Source organism: Mirounga leonina, unplaced genomic scaffold, assembly GCF_011800145.1.
Source record: "Mirounga leonina isolate KUSES-001 unplaced genomic scaffold, KU_Mleo_1.0 Mir_173, whole genome shotgun sequence".
Taxonomy (NCBI): domain Eukaryota; kingdom Metazoa; phylum Chordata; class Mammalia; order Carnivora; family Phocidae; genus Mirounga; species Mirounga leonina.
In genome coordinates this window covers 4,689,106-4,716,237 of record NW_023270447.1, presented here as the reverse complement: position 1 = coordinate 4,716,237, position 27,132 = coordinate 4,689,106, and the positions used below count along the sequence as shown (strand labels likewise).

The 27,132-nt window shown below is 36.7% G+C and overlaps 1 protein-coding gene across 1 annotated transcript in view; it reads right to left on the bottom strand.

The window, feature by feature from the left end:
• The window catches only part of VAV3 (vav guanine nucleotide exchange factor 3), a 357,055-nt gene that overhangs the window by 79,082 nt on the left and 250,841 nt on the right, over positions 1-27,132 (bottom strand). The window contains exon 19 of the mRNA XM_035017895.1: positions 25,520-25,565. Within this exon, the coding sequence (XP_034873786.1) occupies positions 25,520-25,565 (46 nt within the window). The remainder of the gene's footprint in view (positions 1-25,519; positions 25,566-27,132) is intronic.

The window sequence follows — 27,132 nt, the reverse complement described above, 5'->3', positions numbered from 1 at the left end:
CGACTGCCTTCGGCTCAGGTCATGATCCTGGAGTCCCGGGATCGAGTCCCGCATCGGGCTCCCTGCTCGGCGGGGAGTCTGCTTCTCCCTCTGACCCTCCCCCCTCTCATGCTCTATCTCATTCTCTCTCTCAAATAAATAAAATTAAAAAAAAAAATTTTTTTAAATAAAAAAAAAAGCTTCTTTAGCTAATGATGTACTACTTTGAAGAGATTTTAATATACAGTTTATCCTGTATAATCATGAAGGCTGTAAGGAACATTTAATAAAGCAGATTTTCAGGGACTAAATTAGCAAATATGACTTGCTATGCACTGAAATAGTGCTGCTGCTCCTCTGAACTTTATTTAGATCTTCATCACTTGACGATGTCTGGATTTGCTGAATAATAGGCAATGGATGCAAGAGCAGGTGCTGAGCTCTTTAACGGATGGGAGTTCCTGTTACACTGAAATTAGCCTAGCTCCCTGCGCTGGCTGCAGTGCGCTTTCTCCTCTGTGTCTCTGGCTACATGCCAGTCCTGCAACAACACTCTCAACACGGGTCCCCAGAGAGCAGAAAACAAGTCCCCGTCACTCCTGCGTACAAGCCTAACCTCAGCTTCAGCATAACCTATCACACACTTTCCAGGAAAGACATCTCCATTCCTTGAATAATTAAAGTAAGACTTCGGTTTATGAAACAAAACCATCCAACAAAGGTGAGGTCAATATGGTACAAAGGTGACATTTATGAGCAAATTCCACATCTCTAAAGTCGTGACCTAAAAATAAAAATTTTTTTAAAAAAAGCAGAATTTCAAATTTCATAAACCTATGTTCTCTGTACTTTCCCTTTCTGGCTCTCTCAGGTAATAATGAGCGTTACAGAAGAGGGTGGCTAAGAAAGAATTGTTATACACAGGGACTTAATCCTTCTTGAAGTTTTGTCCTGAGACTTGCCTCTGGGTGTGTATATATATTCTCTTAGACACCACAGTAGTTCATCTAACCTTGAACATATTCCTTTTGATCTCAGCATGACATTGCCACAGAGGTCATCTGAAGTTCCACACAGATCCCAGAGGTATAGCAAAACACATGATTCAATGCAAACACTGTGACAGAATTTGTATGTGTGTGATTCACACATCTTACGATGAAAGTATATTAAGTATAAACATGAAACAGCTGAAAATTAAAACAGTTTTCATACTTGTTATTCACTGATATTTCCAGGCGCTTCACAGGTACTAAGGAAAATGTACGTTCAACAACTTCAATACTCAGTTTATTAGTAAAATCACACGATAGAAATCGCTAATTGCTATTAGAACAGTCACACTGTACTAATATAACTAATATAACTAGAAAAGCTGCAGTTAGGATGCTAGTTTTCATTTTGGCATACTATTTATATGAGATATGAGAGTTTCATTAAATGTCATTTTGCCTCAATTCTCCTACCAGGCACAATATTTCAATATACCTTTTTTTAAGATTTTATTTATTTATTTGAGTGAGAGTGAGAGAGAGCATGAGCAGGGTGAAGGGCAGAGGGAGAAGCAGACCCCCCACCGAGCAGGGAGCCCGATGCGGGGCTCAATCCCAGGACCCCGGGATCATGACCTGAGCCGAAGGCAGACATTTAACCGACTGAGCCACCCAGACGCCCCTCAATATATCTTTTCTTAATGGAAAACACACTCCTCTTCAAATAAATGGTCTCAATAAAGTTACTAACATGTATATATAGAAAATACCATTATAAAACATATAGCTAGAGATTAAAAGTTTTGATTTGTTACTTCACAAAGCTACACATAGGAAATAGATAAATTCAAAGAAATTCACTTTTGTAAAGAAATGGCTACAGAGGCTCCTGTCAAAAAGAACCACTTACATTTCATTTAAAAAAAAAAAAAAAAAAACCACACAAAAAACCCACCTGGGATTCAGAAGTTTCTTCTGTCCGTACTGACAATGTAGCTGCTTGAGAAAGGGCTTACGTTTTTATGTAAATATAACTACATGTAAGTACATAGATACGAAAATATTTTGTTTTTATATAACACTCTGGGAATCTATAGAAACCTATCCCAGTTTAATCATATTTGTTAAGGAAATCCTTACTAAGCAGCTATATATCAGCTTCTATATTAGGTCTTAGGGATACAGGACTACCTGGTTCTTTGTGTCCTGTTGAAGGGCTTCTTCTCACATATGAGTGTAAAAATACAAAAAGTTTTCTGTAAAATCTATTGACGAATAAAGCCTCCAATGAGAAACAAACAAAAGTGGGGAGGGTTAAATCGGACCTTTCTCGTGGCCCCTCTTCACCATCCGAATGGACAAACAGCCAGAACACTAAATGGAAAAAGGCAAATGTTCTATTGTTCGTTCCCTGACCTCTACATAAAAGCAAGCTTCTAAAACATCCCTGTTTAAGAGGAAAAAAACCCAACTGAAATTAAAATTCTTTGGCATCTAAAAAGTATTCCAGTGGATAATCTGATTCATCATGAATTTCCCCACTCCATGATTTATCTTCTCGAGTCTGACTCTCTCTTAATTTCAGGCATGTCAAACTCTGCAATGCTTAGAAGGGGAATTCCCTTCTTGGCAGCCCTTTTCCACATAGCTATTATCCTTCACATAACAGCATTGACGGTGAACACCCCTTTCAAGGTGCTAAACTTGGAGATCTTTTTTTTTTTTTTTTTTTTGCTGGGCTGCGTTGTAGAATTGTTATTTTCATGTTAATTATCACAGGAGGGATGGCATTTTAAGGTTTGAAATAAGGTAAATAGAAAAGAAACTAATTCATGTGCCAGTTTTTCTAGACATTCACCTACCTCCTCACAGAAAGACACATCAGGTTACCACAATGACCTTAAACACAGGGCAGCTCTCATTTTATATCCCCTTTCCCCCTTTATGAAACTCATCATTCACTATGGCTACAAAGTAAAGGAGACCCTAGGAGATAATTTATTTGTTGGTATTTTGGATGTCAGCTTCTGTATGTTCATCTTTCTCTAAGATACCCATTTATCTCTGTATTTATTACTTTAAAAAAATCTTCTAAAGTCTTAACTTTGTGCTGAGAATGGGAGTAACAAACAAAGATACGTGTGTCCTTGCCCTCACAAAACCTGGAATCTGACAGAGAAAAAGAAAGTTACACAGGCAGTTACAATAAAGCATTAGAAGTTTTATGGTAGAAAACTTGCAAGGGCTGTGGAAGTACAAATCAAGAGCACATAACCTCATCAAAGGTTCAGGGGAGGTACCTACAATGGCAAGAAAAACAGTATTTATACTAAGAGAACTTGCCAACATGACTATAGTCACGTGATGTGGTGTGGATGAAATGTTTTTTCCATAAGAAATGGGACTTTAAAAAGTACTCATTCAAATTATAAACATTTATGGAATTTTAAATAACAAAAAGTTAATTTCTAAAACATAATTAGGATTATCTTTCAAACATTCATTCCAATACAGTTTATGATATGAAAAAACTGAGAACAATCTAAGTGAATAGCAATAGAGAACTGGTTAAATTAAATCTAGGGTACATCTTTATAATTGAGAAGGAAGCTGAAATTTAAAAATAATGTCATAGAAGACTATTTAGAGATACGGAATTACGCTCAAATAAATTGTTGAGGGGAGAAAAGCATGTTACAAAACAGTAGTACATACAAGATCACCTCATTTATATTTAAAAAAAGTACACAGAAGCAGAGAAAAATCTGTGAAGATAGGTCATGTTAAGAGTAGCTACATCAGGTTTGCAAAATTATGAGAACTTGTTGCTTATCTAAATGTTCTAAATTTTATATAGGTAGCATATGTTTCTAAGATGCTTTAATCAACGTTATTGTACTTGTTGCTAAACAAAATCCTTCAATAACACCTGGTTGCCTACAAAATAATAGTCCCACACTCCTTGTCCTGATCATAAACACAAGCACAACCCAGTGCTCTCCTTCCTCGCCATTCCAATTGCCAGCACCCCAGGGCTGCCGCTAGTCCGTACTTCATCTCTTTGTGACCTAGAATGAGCACCCCCCTCTGGGTGAGCTTGGCAGGCAGATGGCACATTTGTACAAAGAAAAAGCTGCCCTTCCTTTGGGAATTCCCCTTGTCCCACTGTGTTTCCATTACCTTTTGAATTACTATTACAGAAATGATTGCATATAAATTGTGTATTATGATGTTTCCTCCCCACATATATATAAACTTCACAAGGTCAGAGACCACAAATTATTCCACTGTCTATTCTTAGTATGGTGTATGGTACCCAAGAGTCTCTCTATAAATGTCTGTTGAATGCATGAAAGTCTGTGTGAATGTTCATCATTAAAAAATGAATTTTAAAAATAAGTTAATAAAAATCTTTAAATGTATTTCTTTTCTAATTCTGCTTGTACAAATATAATGGCAATTGGGGCCATTTTGTGTATATACGTATTGCCAAATTCTCTATTTCAACTGAGGCATGGCTTTAGACTATAAAGCCTCAGAACACAGATCATGACAACTGTAGTCCTAGTCTATACCTAACATACTCCGGAACTCAGTAATAATTTCTCCAACAAGATCTGCAAAGAAAAATAGAGTTGGCACTCCAGTCTGTTGGGAGTATTTTTCTTTCCTAAATGAACAGTAATTGGTTAGGTTTTTAAAGTCATTATGTGCCTGTAAGAAAAATTTAAACAGCTTTGAAAGCAAATGAAATTTTAATTAATAATATGAGTAACTACTTACATGGTATAGACCTGAAATTTTAAAACCAGAGCCCTGTATTTAATATGATTATATCATTTTAAAAAAATAAAATGAGTTGGTATGTTTCTTTCCAGCACTGAATCCACTTTGCAAAATAAGACTGTCAACAAATTTATATTCCCACGAATTATCGTTATGAATGCATCTAGTCCCTTCTCCAATTAAAATAATATTTTAAAACATAATAAATTCTTTTAAAGGTTATAGCTAAGGCTGGAATGTTAGAGTAGCTCAAAAATATGCACAGAAAAATACCTTCTCAATTCTTATTCTGTTCAATTTGGCTTTTTCCTTAAAGAATTTCTATTTCTATTTCCTGTATAGGAGGAAAATAGTACTGTGCACGAAGTAGAAACAGTGAGGTCGCTGGGGCGTAAGTTATCTCAGAGCTTCCTAGAGCCCAAAAGCAGCTGTTCCACAATGATCAATGTTTTGGAGGTCCAGTAGCTATCTTTCCTACTTTAGTAAAAGCACTAAGAGTTGAAGGGATTTATTCAAGGCCATTGGTCTTAAAGTTTCTCACGTCCCAAAACCAACCAGAATGACAGGGTATAGGATGAGGTTTTAGCAAGAACATTTACTAACCAAATGGCAGCTCTGTGATATATTATGCTTTGGAGAAAAATGCTAACAGAAGCATATTCTCTGTGTGCCTGATGCGTAGAAAAAGACATATGTCATATATGTAAGGGGAGGAAATGAAGCTAAAAGGTTCAAACTCTAAACAACTACTGTTTAAAATACTGTCAGTTAAAAGCATTTTCAGAATGGGGCAGATAGTCGATCAGAAAGCAAGAATTCCCCAACACTGAGTGAGGCTTGCACTATGTAAAGGAATGACATGCACATCCGCCTCCCGGGCTACCAGGGATGGTTTTGTCTTGCTGAAGCTTCCCTGGGTTTTTCAATTATTGTTCTTTATAAACCTAATCATATTTCAAATATGTTGAGGAATTTATGTTTTAAAGACACCTGTGGTAACAATTGTATGAACCAAGGAATGCATTTATAATTGAGATATGCATTACTAGAGTTCATCCAGGTAGTTAGGATCCATTGGAAACCCAATGCAAAGTTTATGCAAAGACTTTAAAATATGCTATTTGTGAATGTTCAAATGGAATTTTAATATATGAACTTTTATATTGTTGAACAGTCTTGGGTGAATCTGGGTTATCAAAAAACTTTTATAGTAAAAAAAGTTGAGAAATGCACTGTCCTAAATCAAGTACTTCCGGTGGAAAAAATTACTCTTAACAAAATAAATATATATATGTTGTATTGGAGGGGCTTTGAAAAGATCTCTGGGTCTTTTCTTATCTTTCTAAGCTTCAACTTTCTCTAGATTTTTGAAATATAGGTAAATAAGCATAGTAAAAAAAATGACTGTATAAACTCCTCTTTCACCAAACATATTAAAGTTAGAAGAATGTGACAGGCAGAATTACATGCAACATGATTCAAGGTAATTGCCAATAAAGTGGTCAGAGCTTCAAAAAAAATGTCAATTTGCAAAATGAAGAGTTTGCTAGTATTTTACCTCTGCTGAAAAATTTGATTGCCTTGCCTTTCTATACCAGCAAATTCCCCTCTATAATTCCAGCAAATAGTGTTATAGTCATATTCTACTGCAGCTATTATAGATCCTAAATGAAACTCCTATTGTTTCAATTTGGCTCTGAGTGGTTGATATCAGAGACAAATGATTTTCACTTGAAGTTTCTTACAAAACTATCAAAATATCACTTCATAAACATGTCTGTGTTCTATATTGCTGTGGGCTTAGAATCTTTTATTCATTGTTCTCGTGGTCTGAAAAATCAATTAATAAAGTTAGTGTAGAATTACCAATATTCAAATATAATGCTTTTCATTGTTTATATATACTAATCTGAAAAACAAGCATTTAATAAAAATAGGACTGCTGGCCTCAATAGCAAATCATCTTCTTAACCTCCAAAGTGTGTGTGTGTGTGTGTGTGCACATACATATATGTGCATATATATATACATATGTGTATATACAAATATAAAAGTATATATCAGCTCATCATAGAAGTTAGAGAATTTGCACACCAGAATGTTCCCTTTGAAAAAGTTGGACTTATATTTCAGTTCAATATATATTTACTGAGCACCCACCATGTTCCAACTACTATGGACATAGGTATAGAAAAGATGAGGTTCCAGCTGTTAAGGAGCTTGTGAAAATTTTTAGAAAGTAAACACATATCCAGATCATTTCAAAAAGCAAACAAAAAAAAAATACCATGGCTCTGTTGTCATGGGAGAGGCACCCTTATAGCACACCAGATATAAGGTACCATAAGATAGGCTTCTTGGAAGAGAGAATGACTGAACTGAGTTCAGATAGATAAATGATAGAAAGATAAATAGGCGTTATCCAGATAAAGAAGTAGGGTAAGGTTATTTTGGCTAAAGGCAAGAGCATGAACTAAGGTACAGGGGCAAGAAAGAATTCCGTGCATGTGGAAAATTACCAGATCTCTGCTATGGCAGAAGAGAAGAACAGCAGCAGTAAGTTCAGTATGAACAGGTCTTGGGAGGCTTATATATTTAATAGTCTGTAGACTGGTTCTGAGGATGGGCTGGAGTTTAAGCAGAAGAGGCCAGGCTCTTCTTTAGGTAAATCATTTTTCTGATAGTATGGAGGAGGCAACAAAGGAAGTTGGGATCAGAGGAAAGAGGAGCAGCTAAGAGGCCATTATAATAGTCAATAAGTTGAATAATAATTTACTAAATACCCATGGCTCGTGTATGTGGGAAAGCTGGGGGGTTGGGAGTGGGCCATACCAGGTCAGATAATAAGGAGTGCATTGTCTGGGGAGTATCTTAGAACAGTACTAAAACAGACTAGAAGTCCGTTTAATTTTTCTTATCACCATGCACCAATTCTAAGCAATGTCAGTGACAAAATATCCCTCCCACCACTGCGTGAACCACTTCCATTGCACCCATCCCCCCTTGGTGCTTAACCGCTAAACACTTTTGGGAAAGGGGTCCTGTACTAAAATTATCTGAGGACTGTAAAGACAGACCAGGTGCTCATCATTAAAGATGCTATGGATCTAGGAGGGGAGATAGGCACAGACCTTCATAGAACTCACAAATACACTTTCCATAAATCTGTCCCTGGCCAGTCACACCATGAGATCAAGGGCAGGAGCCAAACTAGTCCTATATACCCTGATTGCACATGGCCATCTGAGGGCAGAACCAGTCTATTGCAGGTCACCACCGGGATCCCCATATCACAGCCTGATCTGGAGGGAGGGTGTGACCCATGTCAAGTACTGCTATACCTAACCGCATTCCTCCCTGCTGAAAACTCAGAACCAAAAGTTCATGGAAGCTTTTACTATCTGCTTTGTACACATGCTAATGATACATAAATGAGGAAAAAAAGGCAATGGATATTCTCTCTAAATATTGTTTAAGGGAGGTGGTAGTAATTCTGAGAAGATGGCACATTCCAGAATCAAAGTAGGGAGAGGGAGAAGTATTTCTGGAGAAAGCCCTTAGGTCTTTGCTTTCTTGCCTTGGGGAACACTGCAGGGTAGAGAGCCCAGACTTTTAGAAATCACCAATTCTCCCTGCCTTCTGTAACACCTGAATTAGTGAAGAGAAGATGCTGAGTGGGTCCCAGAGGGGAGAGGAAGGGTCAACTCTGAGAAAACCAGCTAGTGAAGGGCCCAATGTCCTCTAAGACAGTCCAGCTATACCTGGCTTCTTACCTTAAAAATGGTACACTAACTGCCCAGCACACTGTCCGCTCTCTTTAAATATTAATATACATGCTTTAAATATTACAATTACCTGTATGTATTATCCACTTCTACCATCATCCAAGAGAACCAAAAATATTTTACTTAAAAAACTAATACTAGCTAACACTTACATAGCACTTACCATGTGCCAGGCCCTAAGAGCTTAATGTACATGAATTCATTTAAGCCTCATGATAATTCCATGAATTGAGTCTTATTATGATCCTCATTTTAAAGAATACGAAGTTAAAGCACAGAAGGGTTAAGTGAACTGAGCAAGGTCACAGAGCTGGCAAATGGTGGAGTCTAGACTGCATTCCAGGTGGTCTGGCTCTGGAATTCATGCACATTACATTTCACGAAAGCATTAGAAGCAAGACATGTGGGAGCTAGCAGCTTGTACTGCTGCCTCTGCTCTAATGGGACAAGATGCCTAAAAGCAGAACAAACAAGAGCAGAGCATCGCCACCGGCCTCAGGAGTCTGGGCCCCATCTTTACAGGTTGCAGCTCGCCCTCCACACCTGCCCAGACCCAGGATCCTGAAGATGGTGGTGATGACAGCAGCAATCGTTAAGAGCCGAGAGAGAGCCAGACATCGGTAGTGCTAATGCTCTATGAATACATTGTCTCAGTTCTTCTACAGCAATCCTGGAAGGTAAGATACCAATATTACCTCTTCAACAGAAGGCGGATTGAGGCAAAAGAAGTTGACCAGCTTCCCTAGGGTGCATCTCTAAGTAGCAGAGCTAACCGTGAGTCAAGACAACACCAACTACAAAGCCTAATTTTTTAACCACTTATATTGTCTGGCCTCCCACACACTGCACTTAAGATCATGTCTGTTACAGGATAACAATGCAGGAAATAAAATCCAACAAGGTCTCCACATCTGCCTGGAAAATGAGATGCAATTTTTACATAAAATAGTGTAAACAGATTTATCGTAAGGAATACTGCTATAATTGAGGATTGAGACCCTTGACTGATGATAGTTAATGTTAGGATTATATCCACACAGACATGACCAACAAGATGGAATAACATAACCAACTTCTAGAAATTATTTAAAACGCCAAAATCATGCTCAAACCCTGTTTTCTACACAAATCCTAATAAAGACATTATGGAGAAAGTATTTATAAAGAATAAACAGAAGCAATATTTATTACATTTGTTTGGGGTCATTCCCTGATATTTTGCTATGATTTTATTACCTATATTAAAATCACAGCAAAGACATACTAATGAAAGATCTAGAATGCTGTAGGAAATGAGCTTCCTTTCTTGCCTGGAACTGTAGTGACCCAACATTGGCAGGGACCAGAGGGTCCATCTCTGTGCCCCCCTGCCCCTCTTTGCTTAATTGAGGCCCTTCAGAGAATCTTTGATGGACTGCCCAATCACTTCAAGTGGTCCTCACTCGCCTGGGATGCAGACATTCTACTCATGCAGTAGCAACCTACCCCCCCTCCCCAGAAGCCTTGACATCAAAGTCATATTCCTCCCTCCTCCTAAGACTAGCAATTAAGAATGCTTATCCTTCTTTACTCTGACCAGGATTATTTTCCTGTAGCCTATGTCAGTTCACTTTATCCCTCCCTTGAGCATCTGGCATGATCCATGGCTCAGACCATCCTGGCTACAACATATATCTCTTGATAAAATGTACTGGTTTAGTGAATACAGCCCCCACCCCCAGGCAAGACTCCTAAATGAGTTTAAAACATCTAATGCTTTTACTGGTTATGGAAACATATATGTAAAATTTGTATTGTATTTTATACAAAATATATAAAATTTTTATGTGAACTCGGACAGCTTAACCTTTCAGGGCAGCTTCCTCATGTGTAAAACAAGCATAATATCTACTCCACATGTTTTTTTGTGAGAATTAAAAATGAAGTATATAAAAGTACGAGTATGTGAATAAATAACACTCTTGAACATCTGTCCCATGGTTACTTCGCCAACATGCTGATGAACCTATAAATCCCACCTAAGAATGGTTGTTCTTCATACATCTACAATGGTTGTTCTTAGTTGTGGCACACAATGAAATGTGTAGCATGAGAGATCAGCAAACCATCACCTTTTCCCTCACTGTAGTGAGAAAAGGAAAAACTGAGAGCAAGGTCCTGGGGTCTATGTGCAGATTGGACAGGAGGAAAGTGACAATTCTAGAAAAGATTTATTGTCAAAGGAGTGTAAACAGTTCAGTAGGAATTCCTAAGACTTACTCTTAACTTTGGTCTATATTTTTAAGTGACTCCTACACTGGGACGATACACGATACACGGGATTTAGAGGGCAGTGTCTTATTACAGAAGCATCCTGTAACAATTAGTTCCCAAGCTACTTAGCAGAACATGTTTCTTTGAATTCTCTTCAACTCTTTTGCAATAAGGGTGTGAGGCTCAAGATCTCTGATGGAGTCTTGCTGACTATGCAAGGAAAAGCCCCAAGGGAGAAAGTCAAGAGCTGATAAGAAGGTCAAGAACAACATGGGAAAAAGAGACAGATGGGTTAGGACAGTGTTCTTTAAAACTGAAGACAGAAAATAATTCTTGCCTACACTTTAATTCTACTTCACCTTACAAAAACCTCCTCCTGTTCTACTTTGCTCAACCTCTTCTTTCCAAACTATTTTGACTTTAAAAATGAACCAAGCCTTGCTACATGTCCATATGATCTCTTTATCCATCACTGTTTTATGGGGGACAAAAAGAGGTACCCACTGTAGTTGATGGACCCTACCTTAGCCTGCCTCCTGTGATCTTCCAAAGCCTCACGGCTGCATCTTCAGCAACAACCTTAGAAAGTTTTGTTCTTCTTTTGGCTTTTAATGATATTTTTAACCAGGGCCACAGAAATGAACAAGAAAGGGCATGTCTTCTAACAAGGACAAGTTAGAAATCGACACTTTTCCAAGATGCCTGAAAATTTCACCATGGACCCATTCGCATCCCCAATATGTGGTAGCCAACTGTAAAGACTGTAAACAAAGCAGAACAAAGCAGAGAGAAGCCATCGTTTCTTGCACATCAGGGTTGTCTTTTTTTTCTTTTTTTCCCATTTATGATTGTTTGAATTTGTGCGTGTTTTCTCACATGCAGCTTTAGATTCCTTTCTTTTATTTTTTACATTGACATTGCTTTCATCTATTGGCTTAAGTGCCGTAATACTCATTAATTTTTCTTACTTGTAAATAATTTTTTTAAATTAGGAAACAGAAAAAGATGTAAAGACACAGTTACAGAGAAAGAGCAGTAAAATTTCCAGTGAATGGTAAATTTATAAAAAAAACTATATAGAGGATGTCATAACTGCATGGCTGACCCTAAAATTCTATCACAACTACTAATCAAGCACATAATTCTAACACTGAAAGGCTAAGATATATGGCAAAATAATGAAGATTTCACAACTTGGCACTTATTTTTAATTTTTATTTTATTTCATGGGTTTGTAGCTCGTGACTAGGTTCAGTTTTCTATCTTGACCAGGTTACTATCTCATTGGTGCCAACTGGTAACACTGTGATGCAGGTAAGGTGACTATTTTCATTTCACAAATGAGAAAACTGAAGCTATTAACTTGCCCAAAGGTTTACACAGAAGCCTGGATTAAAAGCCACGTTCTCAAACTTCAAGCCCATACTGTTTCCTACCAGTGAGAGTAAGAATTTCTGTCACTGCCATTTATTGGCCAATTACCCGGTGTCAAGCACTGTGTCTCAAAAGTTTTGCCGGTTATGACCACATAAGTAGGAAGGTAACAAAACCAGCAATCTGCATACAGATTTCCCTGATTCAGGGGTCCGAACTCAATACCCTATATTGCTATATACCATTCACACGCATTCTTAGAGCATGTTAAACTTACATAACATCATCACAAATTAAATAACAGCCAAATTAAAACCTTTTCAAATAAAGATAAGAAAATAGGAAGATGGGTTTTTTTTTTTTTTTTTGCCTTTCAGAAATGTTATTGAAAAAAATTGGCAAGAGACATGAAGTATGTTTGTTCTTGTGCTTCGATGATGATTAATGAACTCCTTTCTGGAGAGGGAAGATCTGCACTTGGCATTGATATTATAAACTTTTCTCATCCCAGTAGCTTCTCTTTAGGTGGGAAAAGTGGTTACATAAGGCAGTGATTAATGAGATGCCACAAATGTTGATTTAGTTCCAGATAGGGATTTTTTTCTCTTTCTCAAATCTAAATGCTTCACCGAAATTAATTTTAAGTCACACTACAAATATGAGTAAAGTGCCGATTCAAGTTGAAAATATCTCATATGCTCAACCTGAGTCCATATGCTTTTTTCCAATTTCTTCCTGTTTTGCTAGAAAAAAAACATCCTTGAACAGTCTGAGATTCCAAGAAGGTGTTGCCATTTCATATTTTCAAAACCATTGGCCAGATTCTGTTCTTGGATACTGCTTGAATTTAAATGGAAGATTCTTAACTTTTAAAAAAATGGGATCCCCAAAGCATAGCATTATATTTTTTAAACGGCAAGTTTCTTCCTCTAAGAGTTAAAAGCTATAATATTAGCAATATAATGGGGAGTGTAGAAATACATGAAAAATTTTATTTTCATCCATCTAATCTATGTGCCCCAAATTGAAAGAATTCTCTGTCCCAAGAAGGAAGGTTCTGTTCGGACTTGAAGGCATCACATGATTCCCTTGGGCCATTTAAAACAGCAGGAAGCTACAAGCAAAATTGTTGGAATCTGGACATCCAGAGGCATTTTCCCTGAATAGATAGATCATCAGGAGCAATATGCCAGGTAGGAAACCAAAGTCGTTATTCTATCTGCTTGCAGCTGGATTCCCCAAGAAAGACTACTTATTAAACACCTAATGTTTTCATGGCTCTAAAATATAGAATTTCCACATTGTTTTAAAAATGAGGAATATCTATAGCATCTTTCAAATAAAGTCAAACTTGAAATTTTCTTACTTTAATGAAAAACTATTAAAACTAAAAATCTTTTAAGATAATAAGCCTAGTCTCAGGCCCAGGAGCAGCCGTGTAAGTTAACGTGACAAGAGATTTGTAAAATTAAGGAGGATATATATTTACAGGGGGAAAGAGAGCAATGGGAAGTGGGAGATACTCTGAACTCAAAACACAAAACATTTTTTCCTCCTGCTCTTAGAAAGGGTGGGAAGAGGTAATTTTAGTTTATCATAGTTTAGAAACAAAAAAGCCTGATTATCTCAATATTACATACTTTTGTTTCACATACTATTCCCTTACTACCTATACACAGCATATATTGTGACATATTTTGCATAAGATGATGTATTATTTGAGCAAAATATCTATATAATAAAGCACAAAAGGAAAAGTAAACAATCTAAGATGGTTGTTAAGCAACATGCAAAAAAGGTAAATTTAAATTCTGTCAAGTGTAGTACTATAAATCCTTAAAATATTTTGATATTCATTTTGGAACTGCTCACAGAAGTTTATTTATTTTTTAAAGACTTTATTTATTGTCAGAGAGAATGAGAGAGAGAGAGAGAGAGGGGAGAGCACAAGCATGGGGGGCAGCAGGCAGAGGCTCCCCGCTGAGCAAGGAGCCTGATGCGGGACTCAGGACTTGATCCCAATGACCTGAGCCGAAGGCAGACGCTTAAGGACTGAGCCGCCCAGGCATCCTGGAGCTGCTCACAGAACTTTAATCTATTACTTAAATAAGTTAAATGGCATGGTCTAAATGCTACATAAATTAAACAGTAAGACTAGAAGTATTTAACAGAATTCAGAAGGAGAGAACTTTCTGAGCACAAAGGCAGCAAAAAAAGAAAAAAAAAGTCCATAAATATCAATAATTTTGACCACATGCAAATGCAAAACTTTATATAGAAACAAATAAGCCAGAAAAAATTTTGATAAATATAAGGTTAATATCACTAATATATAGTCTTACAAATAATTTACAAAAGCACTATATCCTGAACAGAAAAATGGATAAGGTATAAACAGATAATTCACAGAAGAACAATACAAATAGCTTGCTAGTAATGAAGTTTATATGATATGAACTACTATATATAAATAGTAATATCCTATTCCTTTCTCATCAAATGATTTAAAGTAAAAAGAATAATACAGTGTTGTTAAGCATAGGGTGAGACACAGTCTCATATGTCAGAAATGGTGGGGATATAATTCAATGTTAAATTTCTAAAAGGCAATTTGGCACAACATATATATCCTGAGTATAGGAATTAATAAGTTTTGATCCAGAAATTCCACTTGTATGACTCCATTCTTAAATAATACTAATCAGCCATATGGATAAGTATATTCATGCATAGATGTTCTTCAAATAGTATTTATAATAATGAAAATTAGAAAGACTCTTGTCCAACAAGAAATAATTCTAAAACCACCTGATTTCTTTTTTTAAGACTATTTAATGATTCAATATACCCTTCACAGTTCAGCTAGGATGATCTTTTAAATCAGTCTCAGAAGATCATATCCTCTAGTTGAAAGGCTCACTCTGCTCTTCAGAATAAAATCAAATTTCTGATGTGGAAATAAAGACCTTGCCTTGGTTGTTCTCATGGTACACAGCTCTCCCTCTCAAGCCCTAGCCAGTCTTTGCTTTTTCCAACCCAAGGCCTTTGCTGGAGCTGTTCCTTCTTCCTGCAAACTTCCTGTCTCCATTCATATTCTGTCCCTACACACATCCTTTCAGTTTAGACATCATTTCCCGATGTCCACATATCCAAAATATGTGCTTCCTTTAAGCATAGTCCCTGTATTACCCTGATCTCAAGAGTCTTACCTTTGGCTCCATGACACTGTTTGCTGCGTTAGGGAAAACACCTCTTGTTCATCCCTGTAAATTTAACATTGTGCCTGCATACTTATCAAATGGTTGAATGAACACGTGAATAAACAAATATGCTCAGGAGACAAAGTTAAGACTTTGCAGAATACTAAATTGGAAATACAGACCTTTTATAAACATATGGCTACACACAAAGAAAAGAAAGTCCTAGGAAAAATGTATAACAAAATAACATAAAGGTGATTCGGCAATTTGTCCAGGAAAATTTTTTATAGTTTCCTATATTTTCTGAAATTTTGAGAATTAATTCTTCAAAACGCAAAACTAATTTATTGAAGATCAGTATTTTTTTTTTAAATCTGTGCCGTCTCACCTTTAAATTCAGAAAAAGAATTGAAACATATATAAAAACCATGAAATATCATACATGACATGAAAAATACCTTGGTAACAAATGCATCTTGTATTTCTGTCACCAACTACAATTATCCAAAAAACAATACTCCAAAATAATGTGAAGGCAGTTTTCCAGAAATGCACGATACTGAAAAATTCTACATTCCTTTAAGTAATTAACTCCTTAAAATGGCTTTTTTAAAAAAGTCAACCGCGCTCAAGTTGAATATTGAGACTGCCAGAAATTATTCTTTCCATTTCAAAACTGTGAAGCAGAGTGAGTTCCACCAGTGGGTCTCTGTGCCAGTGTCTACAGTTGTTTGTTTCAGAACCTCTATTAGCTGCCTTATCTTCTGCTAGAGATTCTTCTGGTGCTAAATTTTAATCATCCAAATTAATTGAAATACTGTAGCAATTTCAGATTAACATTTTCAAAATTAACAATGCATAAAATAAAATCACCCATAAATCTGCTTTGTAACAGCAGTCACTAATGAACTCTACAAAACAGACTCAATCACACTGCTAATTTTGCACTGTACTGTACAGCTGAACTCCAGGAAATAAGCTCTCCTCTGTGCAAAAGCTGGCGTAAGAAGGGGACACAGAAGATCTCTACAAGAGTGAGGTCTCTGGAGCCAAACACTGCAGTTAAGTCCTGGTACTAGCCAGGTGCTGTGTGACCTTGGGTAAATTAATCATAATCTTTTTGCTGGTGGAGGGTCTTTCCTCGATGTGGATGGCTGCTGACTGATCAGGATGGTAGCTGCTGAAGGCCCGGGTGGCTGTGGCAACTTCTTCAACTAAGACAGCAATGAAGTTTGACACATCAATTGACTCTTCCTTTCACAATTTCTCTGTAGCAAGTGATGCTGTTTGACAGTGTGTTACCTACAGCAGAACTTCTTTCAAAATTGGAGTCAATCTTCTCAAACCCTTCTAGTGCTTTATCAACTAAGTTTATGTGATATTCTAAATTCTTTGTTATCATTTCAACAATCTTCTCATAATCTTTACCAGGAGTAGATTCCATCTCAAGAAACCACTTTCTTTAAGAAGCAACGCTTCATCTGTTCATGTCTTATCATGATATTGCAGCAAATCAGTCCCATCCTCAGGCTCCACTTCTAATTCCAGCTCTCTTGCTATTTCCACCGTATCTGCAGTTACTTCCTTCAGTGAAGTTTGGAACCCCTCAAAGTCAGCCATGAGGACTGGATTCAACTTCTTCCAAATGCCTGTTAATGTTGATATTTTGACCAATTCCCATGAATCAGGAATATTCTTAGTATCATCTAAAATGGTGATTCCTTTCCAGAAGGTTTTCAATTTACTTTGCCCAGATCCTTCAGAGGAATCACTATCACTATGTACTTCTTAAATAATAAGGCTTAAAATTCAAAATGACTCCTTGATCCATGAGCTGCAGAATGGATGTTGTGTGAGCAGGCATGAAAACAACATTAATCTTGTTGCACATCTTCATCATTCAGAGCTCCTGGATGACCAGGTGCATTGTCAATGAGCAGTAATATTATGAAAGGAATACTTTTTTCTGAGTAGCAGGTCTCAACAGTGGGCTTAAAATATTCAATAAACCGTGTTGTAAAACAGATGTGCTATCAGGGGCGCCTGGGTGGCTCAGATGGTTAAGCGTCTGCCTTCGGCTCAGGTCATGATCCCAGGGTCCTGGGATCGAGTCCCGCATCGGACTCCTGGCTCAGCGGGGAGCCTGCTTCTCCCTCTCCCTCTACTGTTCTCCCTGCTTGTGCTCTCTCTATCAAATAAATAAATAAAATCTTAAAAAAAAAAAAAAAGATGTGCTATCATCCAGGCTTTGCTGTTCTCCTGATAGAGCACAGAGTAGATTTAGCCTAATTCTCAAGGGCCCTAGGATTTTTGGAATGGCAAATAAGCACTGGTTTCCATTTAAAGTTACCAGCCGCCTTTGCTCCTAACACACAAGTCAATCTGTCCTTTGAAGCTTTGAAGCCAGGCATTGACTTTTCCTCTCTAGCTATGAAAGTCCTAGATGCATCTTCTTCCAATAGAAGACTATTTCATCTACATTGGAAACCTGTTGTATATTGTATCCACCTGCATTAATTATCTGAGCTAGAGCTTCTGGATAATTTGCTGCAGCTTCTACACCAGCACTTGCTACTTCACCTTGCACTTTGATGTTATGGAAAGGACTTCTTTCCTTAAAACTCATGAACTAACTTCTGCTGGCTTCCAATTTTTCTTCCACAGCTTACTCACCTGAGTTTCACAGAAATGAAGAGTTAGGGTCTTGTTCTGGATTGTGGGAACATTGTGGCTGGTTTGATTTTCTATCTAGATCACTAAAACTTTCTCCATATCAGCAATAAGGCTGTTTCACCTTTTTTATCATTCAGGGGTTCAGTGGAGTAGCAGTTTTAATTTCCTTCAAGCACTTTTCCTTTGCATTCACAACTTGTCTAACTACTGCCAGAGGCCTCTCTTTTGGCCTATTTGGGCTCTTGATATGCCTTCCTCTCTAAGCTTAATCAGTTCTAGCTTTTGATTTAAAGTGAGAGACATGCAACTTGTTCCTTTCACTTGACCACTTAGAGGCCATCATAGGGTTATTAATTGGTCTAATTTCAATACTGTTGTGTCTCAGGGAGAAGGGAGGCCCAAGGAGAGGGAGAATGATAGGGAAACGACTAGTCAGTGGAGCAGACAGAAACAGATACATTTATCAATTAAGTTTGCGGTCTTACATGAGCGTGGTTTGTGGCACCCCAAAACAACTATAATAGTGACATCAGAGATCCTGGATCACAGGTCACCATCACAAATAATAATGAAAAATTTTTAAATATTGCAAGCATTACCAAATGGTCCCAGAGACACGAAGTGAGCAAATGCTGTTGGAAAAATGGTGCCAGTAGACTTGCTCAACGCAGGGTTGCCACAAACCTTCACCTTGGTGAAAAACACAGTATCTGGGAAGAGCAATAAAGCAAAGGGCAATAAAATGAGCTATGCCTGTATATGAAGTCCTGCTCAAACTAAGCTTTTCCTTTTCCCCCTCCCCCATTCTTTGTAAACATAGCCCTTCTTTCTTTCTTTCTTTCTTTTTTTTTTTTTAAAGATTTATTTATTTGACAGAGAGTGCGCACAAGCAGGGGGAGTGACATGCAGAGGGAGAAGCAGGCCCCCCGCTGAACAGGGAGCCTGATGTGGGGCTGGATCCCAGGATCCTGAGATCATGACCTGAGCCGAAGGCAGATGCAGCCCCTTAACCAACTGAGCCACCCAGCCAGCCCTTCTTTCTTACCAAAAACAAATTTCAAATGGAAATCACTTTTTCTTTTCCTTTTTACTTGTTTTTCTAGCTTGAAATGGGTTATGTCACTTGACAAACAAAAACATACTGGGTGCTAATGAACTGAGCTGACCCAAGCCTAGTAACGGACTGGCAACTTTGAACATCTACAGTTCAATGTAAATTTACTTTCACTGATGCGCTTGTCAGATATTTTGTCTCCTTGTCCTGTGTCCTTTAGTCCACATGCATTCTTCCTCATTTGCCCGCCTAGTCAACTACACCATTTATAACCTACACCACATATTTTGGTGGTTCATCATATACCACACAGTATTACTGTTGGACACGTTGTTTTTGTATGTCTTATTCTCCCCAACAAAATTCCAAGTTTCTCAAAGATGGTAAGCTTCCATATATTTCTAATATCTATATAGGAAAGAATGAGTCTCAAAAAAGTTATCTGTAGAAAACAATTAAGTAGCTAACATAAACTCTTTTCATTCAAATTAAAATTTTTAAAAGTCAACTTGATTTGAAAATACTGAAAGATATAATTGCCAATATGAGTCATTTTGATAGAAATTCCACAAACTGACCTCCAATATTCTAATTAACTTGTGAATCATTCTCCCTATTTATACATAGAACCACTATATACTATTTGAAGCCAATAATTTTGACTCCACTGGTTCCTTTCATTTGCCTTACCTCAGACTAAAGCTCCAGAACAAGGTTACTTGGTTGCCAGAGGACATTGAACCAAAAGAAATTTCTGAAGTTTTTTTTTATGTGTGTACTTAGCCTTATAGAGCACATTCTTCTTCTTCTGAAATGTAATATTTGACTACCAGGACCATAGATATAGCAAAGGAAGCCCAGGCCATACTTGACTTTTCAAGTAAGGAGTGCTTTTTTCACTGATAAATGCTAAAAGCAGTTCACCAGGTTTGAGACCTCCTTTTTAGAATATTTTTCTAAATACTTAATACATTATTTTCTAAAGACTGATTACTATAATAACAAATTATCAGTTAGCAGTGCGTAAATGACCCAGAGGTAGGTTCTATATATAATATTCCAAATGTTTTATTTCAATAATCACATTATTGATACTGTGTTTCCCACCAAAAGTATCCCTGTGTAGGTCTTCAAATATTCGCCTAGCCCTGAATCTATGCCGGAAGTACCCGAGCAGGTGGAAAACACTGACTTACTTAGCAAGGTGTGGACAAACCTGCCAGCTGACAGCAATAGTGACCCTTTGTGAGCCTGGCATGAGACTCTAAAAGAAAAAATAAATCCTCCCCAAACCAGAAAAAGGTGTGAGCATGGGACTAGGATGTACATTTTAGAAATCTGTCATCAACGTAAAGGGAATGAGAAGGGTAGTAGTCCTGAAAATAACTACAAGGGGATCAATCACCTTAGTGCAAAACTAGTCTTATTGTCTATAATTTAATAGGAGCTTGAGAACAAATCAACTATTTTAAAAACCAGAGCAGGCTCCCAGCACTCATTCACAGCTTGGATTTCTCATTTCTGTGCAATGCATCTTAATCACTGGGTTCTATTGTCCAGTTTTTTCAAGTTCATTCTTTTAATGTGAAATATACTTTTACACACTTACAATTATGCTCCCAATATTTAGATTAGTATTTATATCTGATGAGAAATTAGTTTTAGGGGTGACAGAAAAGACAGAAGTAGGTCTGTCTGATATGGAAATATCATAATCTATGGATACTTTATTACTTATTATAGACAAAAGCTCATTTACTAAAGCCTTCAAGAATATACATTTGTCTCCCCCATAAAAAAAGGAAAAAATGTATTTTTAGATCAGTGATTTTTAAAATCCTGGGCTGCTATTTTTCTCATCAATGTTTTGTATTTAGAAACTAAAAATACAAAATTTCCTTACTGAGCAAATTGACATTATGCTTAGAAGCAAAGCTAAAAGAAATCAACAATCCTGTTCAGATTTGGAATGAGTTCAACAATTGTTTGAAATTAAAACATTAAGGAAAACTGTATTAAATTGTGATTCAATACAATAAACCAGCATAACAAAATTGCTATTTACATAAATAAAAACATATAGACAACCCAGACTAAAAGCAGTATGAGCCCACATGTGCTTCTCTCAATTCCATTTGCTTTTTTGCACATACTACATAATTAGATTTTTTTATGTTTATCAGACTATTCACTGTGTTTATGACACTTGCCATAGCATAGTGAGTCAGTGTATAAAATAGTAATGTAATATTAAAATATTTTCATATGTACACCCATATACATGCATTTACGCAATTAAGACTTTGTGCCTGTATCTGTTCCTTCTTCAGGCAGTACAGAAATTCCTTATGAAAAGGAGCCATGTTTTATAATTAATGATATTGCTGGTGCTTATTGTGGTATACAAAGCTGGTAATGAAAGAGTTCTTGAATTCCTTTCTTCATACAAGAACAAATAGGAATGGCATTACATATCAATCCTATCCACCTGAAAGAGAAAGTGACCACCTTTGAAGGTATCTCTGCTAAGAAACTGTAGAACATCTCCTCAGTGAATAAGAAAAGACAATGTTTCCAAGCCACATGTTTCTCTTTGTAATCAAAAGTTACAATAAGCATATGAAAAGCAAGAGCTCTCCAAAAGAACTCTTTTATCATTTAACCATTATCTGTTCATTTACTATTCAAGGTTATCAGGAATCGCATGGGTAACTTAAGATCAGAAAGAAAATGAGCTACCTAAATATTTGCCATCTACTCCATCTAATCTTTAGGCAGCACAACACAGAACAATGGCCTGAATTTTTAAAAGCTAGTGACTGAGATGCTATGAATTGCACAAATTTAAGACAAAAACATGGGCTTGATCAAAAGAACACATGTCCTGGTATATAGATTTGCCACATGCAAACTAAAATAAATCTTGTATATTTTATGCGTAGAAGGAAATTTTTAAAGTTCAGTATTAAAATTTAATTGGTAACTTTGACCTTGAGTGCCACTTTAGTAAAATGATAAATATTACACCAGTGCTCAGATTTTGAGATTTATGATCTCATGTTCTTGAAAAAGGCCTAGCACCTCCCTGTTCCTGAAACAACTGATCAGTCTCTTACAAGTGTTATTTTCCTGAAACCAACATCTGTCTTAGGAAGAAAAGTACAAACTGATGAAAATACCCTGCTATATTTAAGATATCCAAAAGAGCTACCAGAATTTGCATCTAACACATTACTATAACTATAAAAGTAGTCAAGATTATAAATTGATAAATTTCTTAGCACACAATAGAAGACAAGAAAAAATAAACTGCAAAGCCATTTGTAAATATTTTCTATAAAGATTAACCACAATTATTAAGAGTGAATGTTTTTGTTTTTAAATAGGTTCCACAACCAGCATGGAGCCTGAATTCATGACCCTGAGACCAAGACCTGAGCTGAGATCAAGAGCCTGATGCTTAACTGACTGAGCCACCCAGGCGACCCAAGAGTGAATCTTTAAAATGTGCTAACAAGACACAGTGCAAACCTATAGATCACATTTTTCTTGGTTTGAATAGAACCCCACATTATATGTTTTCAACTTGGGAGGTTTTCCTTTCGTTTCTTTAATGCAATCACAAACACTAGCTTCACCAAAAAACTCTCAACCACCATTGTTGATTGCTTCTCTTAAAGATAACACAAAATATCACAGAAATCCATCAGAGAAGCAGGAAATAACTGCAAATCTGAAAACAACTGTAATTCTGGAACTTCTAGCTTCACTGGAAAAATCAACATAAAATTCTGGGTCTGTTTGCAAAGAAATAACTGGCAAATAATGACTAAAGGTCCCATATTAAGTTCCATGCTCTATCATAAAGTAATAATTGTAATAACAGCACCCCTCCACATTTACTGCATAGCTGGTGCTGTTGTAAGTGCTTTATACCTATTAACTCATGTAATGCTCACAACGACTCTGTAAGGTAGGTACCATTATTAGTGTCCTTTTCGTGAGGAAACTACAGCAGAGAGAGAAAGAAAGAAATTGCCACAGGTCAACACCAAGTGAGCACCTAAGTTGGGACCCCAGCCCAGGCAATATGCCTCAGAGCCATGCTTCTTTCTCACCACTAGATTATTCAGTGCTCTATTACTACATCCATCCACTTTGTCAGGAGGGGGGTTTAAAAAGCAAGAGAGCCAATGCGTGCAGAAAAAGCATACAGCTATTCATTAATTCATTTAACAAGTACTTATTAGGCACCTACTACCCATAAAACTATGCATTAAGTTCCTTTCCAAAAAAAGCTTTAAAGTTAATCAGTTTTTTCTACAAGCCACCCTGAGACCCTGGGAAGCAGTCAGTGTATTAGCACTTGGAGATGTCAACTAAATTAGCTAGAAAAGATTAAAGGAAATTCCACAGTAAAAGCACTAACAGCAAATAATGCCCCTTGGAGCAGTTTGTCCCTGCTGAGGAAGCCTCAGTTTTGCTGATTTCTTATTTAAACATCTTGGAATGAATGTAAAGTATGCTAAATGATAGTTACATCAGGACCAACTCAGCGCAGGGCAGTGGTCAAGCAAGGGTTAACTTTGAACAAAAAAGCTTTGCAACTTACCAACTGAAAGAAGCAAAGATGCAAAAGACAACCAACTCTAAACACATAATTCAAGCCTAACATCAAAAGACACCACAGAGAGAAACAGTTGTTATCACATTAGCATCTACAACAGGCAAGATCATCAACTCTTCGTTTTTGCTTTTTGTTTTGTTTTTTTCATAAATGTGGAGAAATGAGAAAATGCTCATATATAATTACCATACCTAATGGAAAACTATATGATATACAATGTGTGTGTGTGTGTGTGTGTGGTTATGTGTGTATTTATTTTTCTCTTATAAACACAACATATAGGACTCCTTCTTTTGTATTTATAAGTTTATTCTTCATGAAGTTCTAAAATCTTTGGACAATTAGGAATACCAGAACAGCAGTACCTACACAGAGCCATCAACTTGAGGATAAACTATCCTATTACTCGTCGACTTTGTTATACTTAAACAATCTATGAATTCACTATACCTCTACTTAAATCATCTAAGCGCTCCTAAAAATTCTGGCTATAAAGTAAATTGTTAATTGCCAAATGTGTTCCTACTGACACACTATAGAAATTCATTTCGCTGGAAGAAAATGGATTAAATGAAAACGCCCATAGAAGAAAGAGAAAATATTTTTAAAATAACACTTGTAAAGGTTAGATCATTTTCTGAAATAAAAATACTACAACTCACACAAAATAAGAAAAAAAATATGCTGACAGTCATACTAAATAGAACAGAAGAAGTCACTTCTAAATATTATTGCAGAATCCTCTGCAAAGGGTTTTGTGTTGGGAAAGTTCAAACTATTAAAATGAACCAGAACCCCTATTTTTTAAATGGCCTCAATTTTGTTCTGTCGTTGGAAGATTTAAACTGATCTCAGGACATAAGTGAGGCAATTCCTAGCCAGAGGCAACAAAGCTTCTATAAATCTTTTCAAACAGCTCATAAACTGGCATGGCTACCATGGATGTGGTTTCAGTTAAAAGCTATAATGCTTTGAAAGCTAAACTTTACAACTCGGTGAACACTGTTTATGATGAGAAAACAAAACACATAATCCAGATTATTTTCCAGCAGGTTTACTTCATGTCCCACCTGATTTATTGTCAAGTTCATATATTTTGAATCCTTTAGCTATGAATACCCTTTACCCACAATAATACGACCATATACATAACAAATCTTTGGTAATTAAACTGTGGAAGGTATTGCTTAATGGATGAAAAAGTAATTATACTAAAATAATGACAGGGCAAACCTCATGATGTTAAATAGAAAACAACTGAATGCTCTCTGCAGACAAATAATTGGCCCCCAAAGAGGGTACTTATTCACAAAGTTCTTAAATTCATTCTTCCATTATAAAATAGTACAGATAAAGGGTGAAGAAAGTATTTTCCCAAATGCGGAGGGTACCAAGATTGTCCAGTTTATGAGCTCCCTCCACCACCTTAGAAAAGTTAATTTTTAAGTGCCAGCTTGTTGGTTGATTTTCTTTCCATATTTGGGGGGAAGAAGGTGGAGGGCATTGGATATGTTAGCATTAACTCAACAGCCTGAGGCTGTTTAGTAAGAAAATAACCAGCTCAGTCAATGGTTCTTGAAAGAGTGTGGTCCTGGTGGTTACTCATCATTTGAGCCTGTCCCAGGAAGCACCGTCAGGTAAATGATTTACACGTTAGACTGGCGCCTCCTGGTCACACATTACATACCAAACTGCCAGGAACAAAGGCCAACAATCTGATTTCTACAGCAATTCCCATATACTTTCATAATCGTTTAACTGAAGTCATGATTATAGACATGTAATCAGAAACACACCTGGATCCACCTGTCTGGGGCTTCTTCGGAGTCCATTGGCCCGTTTCTGTGCAGAAAAGTAAAACAAAGCAAAACAAAGATTAGATTTCACATTATTAAATTGTATTAGTATGCAGTACTTTGGAAGGCCAATTAATGTTGCACTTTCTCCATTTAAAAGTATGACTAAATTTGATCAAAACACATGGTTCTACAGTTTTTATAATTTAAACTTTTTGCTTCTCTAATAAGTCTTCCACTTGAACATCTGTATTTGATGTTGTTGATATTACGCCATAGAAAAGAAACATCTTTTCATTTGCCATCTCTGGGTATGATGACTCAAAAAAACCCCCCCTTTTTTTTTTTTTTAAAGTTGTAATGACTACAGGAATTATGAGAACAAAGCCCAAGGAGCTATTCTTGGATGGAAAATGCTCCCAGCAAAGACATGTAAACTCCAAAACTCTAACTCAGTTATTTCTGAGTCCTGACAGATCAGAGACTGGAGAACCTCAAAACAGAGATCTGAAGCTCTGACTTTAACACACACTTAACTGAGAATGGTGTTTTAATTATGGTCACTTGTATCTCAGTACTTGAAGAAATAACCTAGGCATGCAGCTTGTAAACCATGAAAGTGAATTCTTATCACAGAAAAAGCCGTAAGAAAAATTGTGCTTTACAAAAATTATAAGATGCAAAACAAAAGAAATTTTAAATGTTTGAAAATGCATGGTTATGTGTTCAATTTCACATGGAATTAAATTCATTTCCACCTAATAACTATAGTAATCTCACTAATTAATAAGGACTTGATTATCACTTTATTACACAACTGGATGAAATGCTGAGTCTATAACTACCATATAATTTAGATTTTCACAAAAGCAATTTTCTCCCTATGGGGTTGGGGTTTGCGCCTGTGTGTGGAGGAGACTTGGTTTCATTCAGAGCACATGTGGCTTTGCCAAGCACACATTAGCCACGGATTTTTCTTGGGGTTCTTCTTGCTGTTTTCATTCACAAGTTAAATGGGTGAAATAGGGTCTTACAGCTTTCTTAATGGCCTCGAAGCCCATCAAGCAGAAGTTCAGTTTTCTCAAGGTGAAAGCAAACTGGAGAAATTTTAAAATTTTTTGTTTTTAACCCAACTACTTTCAAAATGGATTTGTAAAATCTGAATATGACCATTAAGATCAGTGTTGAACCTGTGTTGAGCAAGACGGATAGCCATACTGGAAAAACTAGTATAAAGAAAGCCATTATAAGTGAGAAGAAAATGTCACTCTGGGCTTCTTGGTAGCCAAGGCACAAAAAGGGGAAGCATGAGAGTCAAAGATTCATAGCTGATAATTTGGAAGAAAGCTGCTTCTAGAGAAAATCTCTTTTCTATTGAAATGGTATAACATTCTTTATAGCTCTCTCTATAAAGGACAATGAATGCAAGGGACAATATTTTCAACAGGAAAATATATAACGATGGATATCAGGTTGCTATTTACTTCCTACATATCCCTTCACCTTCTTAATGTACAGTAGAAGCTGTCTTTCTATGCTCTTATACCTTCTACTATCAAAATGCTTAGAGGCAAGAAAGGAATTCAACCTTTGGGTCCTATTCCTGGAATCCC